Source organism: Doryrhamphus excisus, chromosome 6 (assembly GCF_030265055.1).
Source record: "Doryrhamphus excisus isolate RoL2022-K1 chromosome 6, RoL_Dexc_1.0, whole genome shotgun sequence".
Taxonomy (NCBI): Eukaryota; Metazoa; Chordata; class Actinopteri; order Syngnathiformes; family Syngnathidae; genus Doryrhamphus; species Doryrhamphus excisus.
Genome location: NC_080471.1, coordinates 6,982,578 through 6,993,264, shown reverse-complemented (window position 1 = coordinate 6,993,264; position 10,687 = coordinate 6,982,578). Strand labels below are relative to the sequence as shown.

General features: G+C 39.2%; 1 protein-coding gene across 3 annotated transcripts; it reads left to right on the top strand.

Moving 5' to 3' along the window:
- Window positions 1–116: 116 nt before the first annotated feature.
- parvg (parvin, gamma) lies at window positions 117–8,722 on the top strand. 3 transcript variants are annotated; one of them, XM_058075673.1, is made up of 13 exons: window positions 117–373; window positions 2,152–2,220; window positions 2,579–2,643; window positions 3,037–3,139; window positions 3,347–3,481; window positions 5,695–5,810; window positions 5,884–5,939; window positions 6,005–6,039; window positions 6,616–6,677; window positions 6,857–6,925; window positions 7,007–7,108; window positions 7,234–7,306; window positions 7,487–8,722. In XM_058075673.1, the coding sequence occupies exons 2-13, from the start codon at window positions 2,172–2,174 to the stop codon at window positions 7,558–7,560; spliced, it is 939 nt and encodes a 312-aa protein (XP_057931656.1). In that variant the 5' UTR covers window positions 117–373; window positions 2,152–2,171; the 3' UTR covers window positions 7,561–8,722. The 3 variants fall into 3 exon arrangements, with proteins under 3 accessions (XP_057931656.1, XP_057931655.1, XP_057931653.1); XM_058075672.1 differs by having other exon boundaries at window positions 117–392; window positions 2,155–2,220; XM_058075670.1 differs by having other exon boundaries at window positions 117–392.
- The last annotated feature ends 1,965 nt before the right edge of the window (window positions 8,723–10,687 follow it).

Sequence of the window (10,687 nt, the reverse complement as noted above, 5' to 3'; positions counted from 1 at the left end):
AAATATTCATTTTTTTACATTAATTTTAATGTAAGATAATATTAATAAGTTGTATTTATTACTCTATATGATCTTATGAAATAGTTATTATTTAAAATCTAAATATGTAAAAGATGTGAGATGCCACCATCATGGCTTGGTCTTGGTCTTGGTGGATTTAATCCAAGCCCCCATGGTCTGGGTTCTCCAGTCCACTGGCACACACAGCAAGTCATACGGAAACTATCTACAAAGACAGAAGAAGAGGAAGCACCAGCACCGCCACATCCTCTCCACCGTGCTCAGCTTCACTTCCGACATGGTGACATTTTGGATTTTCAACAGCTTCTTGTTCTTCCATCACCGCGGTGACGCTTTGTGGACTTAAGGCCTGGTGAGTCACGGCATTGAAGGTAAAAGGCTTCAAAAAAGACTTTTTTATTCATGTTCTTGTTTGAGAAACTAGAAAGACTCGCTTCTTTCTCCTCGCTCTCAAGGTCACCTCTGACCTGATGGCATTTTTTTGGTTTGTTTTCATAGCATTTCAATCATTTTTAACCCCAAAAGAGTTTATGGCAGCAAAGTCAAACACGTGTGAAATAAAGTTGGACAATATCGGCATATTTTAGCACCATAGAATGGTTCATGTTTTTGTATGATTTCCTACTAAAGCCTCCTGCTAACATGCTATTAGAACAGGGGTCTCAAACACGTGGCCCGCAGGACACTAGTTTGAGGCCCCCGCCTTGATATGAAAGTTTAAAGTTAGTGCGGCCCGCGCAAGTTTGATATGGATGCTGTATGGTATCATGTACCCAGAAAAAATTATTACGTTTGATTAATGTTCATGTTAAAGGTTAAATAACTGTTAATAGTTATCCTCCCTATCCGTGTGGAAGTGGTAAGTTTTTGGCTATTTAAGTTTAAAGGAAATAACTTGAAGGCTACCATTTAGGTCGCTAGCTCTCTAGTTTGCGAGTTAGCATGTGTCTCAAGACCCTGCAGTTGCGCAATATGTTGTAAATAAAAAGAGTATAAATGTGACTATAGTCGTGTTTTGTCATGTCTACAGGGCTCTAATAATGCTTTGTTCATTTTAATCTGAAAAAAATAATTTGTCTACCCACCAACTATATGTGGTTTCTTAAGTTTTTATTATTTGGTGTTTTATTATTATTATTATATTTATTTATTACTGATTGATTGATTTTCTTTATTCTTGATTTGTTTATTTATTTTTCATCTTATTTTGTGCAGAAAAATAAAAATTAAGATATTTGAGAACAGTGGAATGTTTTATCAGAGCTTTTCTTGTAGAAAATTCGTAACCAAAGCACTGAAAAAGTTTGTATATTTTTCTGTTTTTAATAAATGCGTTTTGTTTTTTTTGAAAACCTGATGCGGCCCAGTCTCACCCAGACCCTAGCTCCAGTGGCCCCCATGTAAATTGAGTTTGAGACCCCTGTGTTAGAATAAAATGTAGATAGAATGAATATAGTGTTAGTTATCACCCTTATATCCATTTGCTTAGACAATAGAAAGTGTTTGAATGTGCTGAAGAAGAAATGTTCCCGTGACCCTGATCAGAGACCCCCAGAGACCCCCAGGTCCTGGAGGTGCCTGGATGTGCCAACAGACACCCTGCAGATGCTCATGTTAATCCTGCAAGAATGTGTCAAGATAAAACAATAAAAGTAATCACTCTCACATATCCACACACACATAGACAAAGTGGTGTGTGTCGAGTGGTCGAGTGGTTAGCGCGCAGACCTCACAGCTAGGAGACCAGGGTTCAATTCCACACTTGGACATCTCTGTGTGGAGTTTGCATGTTCTCCCTGTGCATGCGTGGGTTTTCTCCAGGTACTCCGGTTTCCTCCCACATTCCAAAAACATGCTAGGTTAATTGGCCACTCCAAATTGTCCATAGGTATGAATGTGAGTGTGAATGGTTGTTTGTCTAGATGTGCCCTGTGATTGGCTGGCCACCAGTCCAGGGTGTACCCCACCTCTCACCCCAAGACAGCATACTCAGTATGTGGTGGGTATGTGCTTTCACTCTCCTCGCTGCGAGTAACTTTGAATATTGTTGTCTGTATTTCTGTATTTAAGTGTTTTTAAAAGCGTCACAAGAGTTTGAACCTGACACGTGCTAATGTTGTTTGTCTCCAGTAGCACCAGAGAGGGGCGCTATGGAGGCTGACGAAGACGAAGACAACATGGATTATAAAACCTTCCAGGGTATGTTTGTGTTTCACAAAATGTAAACAACTTGTGTGTCAACTTGTCATTGAAATGCCCTTCAAATGTCATCATGGCCTTTCTAACAACCAGCAGGCAGCATAGAAGCAGCGTCCTAGTGGGAAGGACCATTGATACAACATGACTTCCACACAAATATTTTAAAGCGCATGCCGATAATACTTCAAATGCAGCTGGTGCCATCAAAACTACTGTACATCAGGAGGTTGCCTACAGCCACAGCGTTTTGTACACCTTTTTGGAAGACAAATCATGTGAAAATAGAGCAAAAGTGTGTAATGTAACCAGAAAAGGTTGAAGCCATAAATACAAACGGATGTGTCTGTGCTCTACGCAGCCGACGAGAGGAAGATGATCCAGCCGGCGTCCCTGAAAGATCCCAAACTGGACAAGCTGAAGGAGGTAGGAGACCACAAATCTGCTTAGGTTTAATTCCGCAATCCGCAGCTGGAGATAAACGGCGGGCAGAGAAATAGGTTTGACAGTGCAGGAATAATACCCCATGCTTGACAGGGGTGGAAGGTCGACTGAAATTTTAATGAACATCATTAGGGGGGGGGGTGATGGGAAGCACGGTGGCTCAGCCTGACAGGCACCCCTGGGCCAGACTCCAAAACACCTTCTGATAGCCAAGAAGAATAAATCCAAGGAGCTGATGTGCTTCATATTTACATGCGTCGTCATTTTCAATCCCGATCAGGTTTCTCTCGTCTCAGCAGAAGTGAAAGTAAAAGGAAGGTTTCTCACGCAGAGACAAAAGACACGAAAGCTCACCAAAGTGTTGTGTCTCACCAGGCTCTGTTGGACTGGATCAATACCACTCTGAAAGCAGAACACATCGTGGTCCAAAGTCTGGAGGAGGATCTCTATGACGGCCTGGTCCTTCATCATCTGCTGGGTGACATCATGCTTTCACTTCTTTCTAGTCATAAATGATGAACAGAATGGATGACAAAGGGCATCCATTACTGGACCAAATGGTTCCCGGAGAACCCCCCACAGGTTCCACGACATACAGTGTTTGATGGCCCACCATATTTTGCATGTCAACACCAATGGCTGTTATTCCGGACGATGATGATAATAAAGATCTTGCGCCCTGCAGCCAGGCTGACCGGTGTGCGCTTGTCCTTGGAAGAGATCGCTTTGACCGCCTCGGCTCAGATCCGCAAGCTGGAAGCGGTCCTGGAGGAGTTGGACCAGAGACTGGGCCAGCAGGAGACCAAATGGGACGTCAGCCGTGAGTCACGCAGAAAGATTGGGTCTGCGCCTCCCGAGCAGCCCGTTGACAAATGTTCTCTTCTGGCAACCTCAGCTACATCTGCTTTTTGCTTTGGACCCAATTGGGAAGCATTACTGAAGAGCTCAAATGTTGGCTGCTAACGAGCACAGCATCTTGGTGATGATGTCAGCTTTTGGGACGGCTTTAAATTGAAGGTTGGACATAGAAAGTACAAAAATATATTATGGAAAACTATAGAAATTTGTGTTTTTAATAATAGGAAGTAGAGCTGATGACAGTTTACAAACAATAAGAAAACTTTTTTGGGTCCCATGTTGTCACAGTAACTACTGATAAAATACTGGTATATCTAGAAAGTCCTCATGAAGGCCTTTAGTATGACATGCAACATGATGTGGTTTGTTCCACCTTTTTATTAACGCTTTTTAATTGAACCGTATGAAGGAAAAATGTATTTTGTCTAGGACAATTTCTGTGAGAAATTGAAACTTTTACCTGTAAAACGCTGGAAACAAAACAAAAAATGACAGAAAAGATAGAGGATTTTTTTTAATTTGTTGGAGAGTGATGACGTTTTTCAAGCAAGGGAAAAAACGCTTTTTTGGTGTTTCCATCATCACATCCAATCATATTGATGAACTAATTACATATCGAGATTACCATTGTCAAGGCCTTTAATATGACATGTGACATGATGTGGTTTGTTCCACCTTTTTACTAACCCTTTTTACTCGAACCGTATGAGGAAAAAATTATTTTGTCTGGGACAATTTCTGTGAGAAATTGAAACTTTAGCTGTAAAACGCTGGAAACAAAAGAAAAAAATGACAGATAGGATAGAGGATTTTTTGATTTGTTGGAGAGTAATGGTGTTTTTCAAGCAAGGAAAAAAACGCTTTTTTAGTGTTTCCATCATCACATCCAATCATATAGATGAACTAATTACATATCAAGATTACCATTGTCAAGGCCTTTAATATGATATGATGTGGTTTGTTCCACCTTTTTTAAACCCCTTTACTCAAAAAAAAACGAGGATCGAGGATTTTTTGTTGTTGTTAGAGATTGATAATGTTTTCAAGCAAGAAAAAAGCTTTTTTGGTGTTTCCATCATCACATCCAATCATATCGATGAACTAATTACATATGGAGATTACCATTGTCAAGGCCTTTAATATGACATGTGACATGATGTGGTTTGTTCCACCTTTTTTAAAACCCCATTACTCGAACCGTATGAAGGAAAAATGTATTTCGTCTATGACAATTTCTCTGAAAAATGAAGCTTTTACCTGTAAAATGCTGGAAACAAAACAAAAACCGACAGATAGGATTGAGGAGTTTTTTATTTGTTGGAGTGTAATGACGTTTTTCAAGCAAGGAAAAAAAACGCTTTTTTGGTGTTTCCACCATCACATCCAATCATATTGAAAAAATAATTACATATCGAGATTACCATTGCCAAGGACATGTAACATGATGTAGTTTGTGACAACATGATTTTTTTGATATGAACTGATCTTTGTCTTTCCTGAAAGTAAGATCGATAGACAGCAATAATTAATCACGTTATTTTTTTCTTATTAGCAGGTTCAAGGCCTGGTGGTGCCATCAAATATATGAAAAGTGGGCCGAAAATGTAATTTATAAGTAGCCAAATAGCCAATTTGTACTAAATTCACTAATTTTGATTATTCAACATTAACTGCATGAACAGTTGATGCTAGGCAGTTCCACAACCGTTCAAGCTGTTCTTGGGATGTTGGCAGAGAGATGACACTGGCTGTTATTCGCGTTAGTGAGGCGTAGAGAGTGGATGGACTCTCCTGGTGAACTTTGACCTGACACACACACTACGTACCCCTGAGTACAGTCTTCTGAAATTTTGTGAAATGAGTCAATAGCTTCTTAAACGCCTGTATAATGAAGCAGGCACAAACCAGCAAGACTTGCATTGCAAAGCTGCATAAAAGCACCAATTAGAGTGAATTGAAAGAGCAGCCGCCGCTGAATAAACGCTGACCCTTCTCCTGTAAAACTAATTGTTGTTTTGGAATCATTTAGCCCGACTTTGTGTAGAAGTCTTCTCTTTGTTGCATTTCATGTTTGCACTGCCTCATTACTGCACGTAACCTTCCCAGGCAGGTGCTCAGGTATTTTGGGTTATTTCTTAATGGGATTCTGAAGGTGGATTCTGCTGTTCCTTTCAGTTATACACAAAAAAGACCTTCTGGCTACGCTTCACCTGCTGGTCGCCATGGTGAGACGTTTCCAGCCTGAAGTGGAGCTGCCCGCTGATGTGAAGGTTCAAGTTGCGGTCGTAGAAGTAAGTAAGCCGGTGCCGCCGGTCTTTGGAATACACATAAAGCAGTTGCTAGTTGGTGTCAATGTCTGTACAGGTGAGCAGGAGAGGAATCAGATCAGACGTTCAAACAGACGTTCTAACTGAAGACAGGTGAGAACATTTATGGCCCACTGAGGGATATGAGAGTCATTTTCTTTTTACGTTTATTTTACCAGTGGCGCCAACTCAGAAGCCCTCAGCGCCACTGAAAGTGAGTAATTTTTTCCATTTAATTCCAAAACAGATACGATTTTTTTGTCGTTTTTTGTATGTTTATTTATATTTAAAAAACTATATACTATTACATGAATTTAAAACATTTTTTTTTAATCCAAAAAAACACAATAAAACGTTATTTTTGTTTTTATATATATATATATATATATAAAAATAACAATAAACTCTTTTACTGGGATATAGAACAGGGGTGATCCACCAGTCTCTAAAAATAGTCCAACATAATATTTACAATACTATTGTACTACTATTAAAAATCTAGAAAATGTATAAATATAGAAAATATTTCATTTCTTTTTGTTTAATTTTATATTTAAATAATCCATAATATAGTATTATGGCTTGCTATGCAGAGTAGGTGGAACATAGTTCCATAGACCAATTTAACAAAAAAAAAAACCAAACATACATTATATATATTTTACAATAATTAAGATTATGTGTAAATAATTTGCAAACATTTTAAATTATTTGCAAAATATGATTAATTTATTTATAAAGAAAACCCCTTCAAATGAAACATCTTTTCTGCATTTTTCTGGCCCACCAGGAGATGATCCCATGGAGCATCTGCTGAGGCTGGAGGCTCAAGAGGTCACAGCGGTGAAGCAGGTATATAACGAGAGGAGAAGGAAGGAAGCAAGGAAGCAAGGAAGGTTGGAGGTGCCAATTTGTAGCAACCTCCAGAGGGAATAAAGTGATGGAGTGGAAAATGAATCATCTTCCTAGTCGGGAGCCTCAGGTGGGAACAACAAAGTAGTATTCAATATGTCTGCCACTCCGTCTTGTAGGCCATCCTTCACTTTGTAAACAAGAACATGGCCAGCGTGGGACTGCGGGTGTCGGATTTGGATAAACAGGTATGATTCCAAACGGGAGTGGTAACGTCAGGTCCGCTTGCATTAGACTCAGTGGGACCTTTGGTTTTTGTTTCTATGCAGTTTTCTGATGGTGTCATTCTGCTGCTGCTGATTGGACAACTGGAAGGTTTCTTCATTCCCCTCGCTGACTTCAGTCTGACCCCAGTCAGCCATGAAGAGATGGTATGGACTTAGAGGAGGAAACTACAGTGAATTGAATAAATCTGCAGTATTTAGCAGTGTGTTGCACATACTGATGTATTGTGTGTGTATTGTGTGTGTATTATGTGTGTGTGTTCTCCTTGTAGCTGCACAATGTGAGCTTGGCCTTGAGCCTCCTGAGAGATTTGGACGTACGGGTGTCCACGGTTGAAGCGCACGGTGAGAAAAGACTCTCAAGTGGTGCAGAACGCAGCAAAAATGGACGTGCACAGGCAGCATTTATCTCCTTACAGAGTAGATCATCTCCAGTGTCCTTTCAAGCTCCATGGCGTTATGATGTGTTTTTGGTTCTGAGCTCATGTTGTAAATAAAAACTTAACAAGAAAGTTGTTTTTGTAGATGTGGTCTCTCAGGACGTGGCCGCCACCTTGAAGGTCCTCTACGCTCTCTTCAGGAAGTACGGGGGCGCCTAAAGACAGCCGGACGTGGAAGAAGGACGAGGATCGGGCCATGTGTGGTTGGAGCTGGAACTAAAGGATGTAGTTCCACTCCACTCCTAGAGGTGGCAGTAATGTCCATGTGTTCACAAAAATAATTGGGATCAAAATATTTGAAAAAATAGAAGCTATCTTCTTGTTTTTGTTCTTCTTGCTTTCATACATCATAAATGTAATTTAAAATTGTAAAAAAAATGTTGTTTTTACAAATTGTTGTTTGTAAAATTGTAAAAATTAAAATTGTAGAAATTAAAATTGTAGAAATTAAAATTGTAGAAATTAAAATTAAAATTAAAATTAAAATTAAAATTAAAATTAAAATTAAAATTAAAATTAAAATTAAAATTAAAATTAAAATTAAAATTAAAATTAAAATTAAGACATTCCCAGTAGTTTTTGTTTTGTATTTTCATACATCATATATTTAATTACAGATTTTTCACAATTACAGAAATAAATTACTTGTGTCTTCACTAATATATACTTTTAATCTTTAATTTACCATATTTTTTTCACACCCCAATTAGCGAGTTTATTCTATCTGTGACAGAATTATTACAGAAAATATGGGGAAAATTAAATTTTTGGGTGGATTTTTCACAATTGCAGATTTTTTAATTTTTTTTCAATGTTTTAAATATTGCCCCAATTAAAACATATTTGCTCATTATATTTAACTATTACAGATTATAGTTTTTAAATGCTCTTAAATATTTTTTGCAGTTACATATTTATTAAACATATGGGAGAAAATGAAATATATATGCATCTTTTTTGTTGATTGTGTTGTGTTGAAAAAAGGCCAAATTGCTACCTCAATAAAAAATATTGCCTTAGACTGGCCACAATAAAAGGCCCCTCTGAAATGTGCAGATGCAAAGGGTGTGAGAAATGTAACAAAAATGTAAAAAATCCCTATGAGGCTTTGGTTTAGCGCGCTAGCAGGAATGCTAATGCTAATTTGCACATTTATCATGTTTTTTTGTCCTCCCCCTTTCACAATCCGTCATCTCCCTTTTGCTTGCTGCTGCGTGAACGATGACATTTGCTCTTTTCTTCCTATTCTACCGCCTGCCTCCTTTGTCCTGCTTCGGTGAATGCAAATGTCATTTCAAGCCCCAAAATGAAATAAAAAATGTCTCCAACAATGAGCCGCTGACAAGTCGTCAAAGGTGGGAGTGGGGGAGGGGGTCCACATCACAAAACCCACGGTTGCCTTAAGACGACATTCAGCGCTTGAATGTGGAAAGTGAACAATATTACTTTTTAAAATCCCATTTAGCACCTTAGCCAAGGAAATACTACTTATGTGTTGTCACATGACCACATGTAATCATTAGAGTTCTTGCATCGAGTTGTTTTCGCTGACGGGTGGCATTTGGGAAGCCAATTTGTTTGTAAAATGTAAAATATTCCCCTCCCATATGACATTTACACGGCTGTTATTGCGTTGGTCTCACATGGATATGACCATGACTCACGTATTAGTTTGTATTAACGACGTACAGCCCGAGAAACAACATTAATGTCAATTAGACTCGCTTATAGGAGATTTAACGCCACATTAAACCTTCCTCTTCCTGTCACTCACCACATTGTTTGTCTTTCATCATTACAATACACGCTTCTGGCCTCATGTGTTTGTCAGTTGCCATGACAACCAAGAGCCACCACCCTCCCCTTGTAATTAGCCACTGTAAAGTACACTGCTACAGTACATACGTGGGCATGATAGCAAATCCCCACAGCAAAACTAATAGAGTCGCCCGAAAATACCATATTAGCTAATTATAAGTCAAGTCAAGGCGACACGGCGGTCGAGTGGTTAGCGCGCAGACCTCACAGCAAGGAGACTGGGGTTCAATTCCACCTTCGGCCATCTCTGTGTGGAGTTTGCATGTTCGCCTCGTGCATGCGTGGATTTTCTCCGGGTACTCCGGTTTCCTCCCACATTCCAAAAACATGCTAGGTTAATTAGCCACTCCAAATTGTCCATAGGTATGAATGTGAGTGTGAATGGTTGTTTGGCTCCAGCACCCCCGCGACCCACGTGAGGATAAGCGGTAGAAAATGAATGAATGAATGAAATAGCAGTTGATATACGTATATGTTTTACATTTTCCAACTAGTTATACTTTCTTGTAAATTTTCTTCTCGTAATTATGACTTTCTCCCTGTAACATTTGGACATTGTAACTTTTTCTGGAACCGCCTTTTCCAAAAATCACAACTTTATTTGCTGTTTTGTTTGTCTCTCATAAGATTGCGACTTAAAAAAGAACATATTTTTTCTTCAATATTTCAATTTTGTACTGCTAAAATTACATAATTTACTCTCACAATATATATTTTTTCTCGCTAGGTTACCACTTTTTTGTTGAATATTTTGACTGTAATTCTTTTCCACTTTTTTTGGGTTACTTTTTAGGAAGCAGCTGTGGGTCACACTTTGGACGCATGATATTCCGGATTGTTGACAACAGCAGAACGGCTAGTGCCTTCCTTACTTTCCAATTCATAAGACCCAAACAGAGGATAATTAGGTTAATTGGCCACTCCAAATTGTCCATAGGTATGAATGTGAGTGTGAATGGTTGTTTGTCTATATGTGCCCTGTGATTGGCTGGCCACCAGTCCAGGGTGTACCCTGCCTCTCGCCCGAAGACAGCTGGAATAGGCTCCAGCACCCCAGCGACCCTCGTGAGGAAAAAGCGGTAGAAAATGAATGAATGAAGTCAAGTCAAGTCTATTTATTCAAATAACCCTTAATCACAAAGCGCATGATTATAAATTTCTCTGTATTGGATGAGTTTGGTTGTGCAGGTGTACCAGTGCCCTCCTTGATTGGCAGCAAATAAGAATATTTTCATCAGCAGGTTCGCTAATCAGCAACCACAGGGTAGCCGGAATCATCATCAAGGAACGATGTGTCAAGTGTTTCCGGTGTTTTCCGTCAAACCGGAGCGTAAAAGCATCACCCGTGAAAGAGAATGACGTGAACTAAGCATAATGTGATGGATGACAAATAAAGATGTTGCTGTGTGTAACTTGGCCGTCATCCGTGCAGCCGGGGGTGACTTTTAATGGTGGCGTCGTCAGGGCA

Excerpts from the sequence above, each read along its gene's own strand:
- parvg (XM_058075673.1), top strand. The coding sequence starts at position 2,172 with ATGGAGGCTGACGAAGACGAAGACAACATGGATTATAAAACCTTCCAG. Across the intron at positions 5,940-6,004 it reads GACGTTCTAACTGAAGACAG|TGGCGCCAACTCAGAAGCCC; the intron begins GTGAGAACATTT and ends TTATTTTACCAG. Across the intron at positions 7,109-7,233 it reads CAGTCAGCCATGAAGAGATG|CTGCACAATGTGAGCTTGGC; the intron begins GTATGGACTTAG and ends TTCTCCTTGTAG.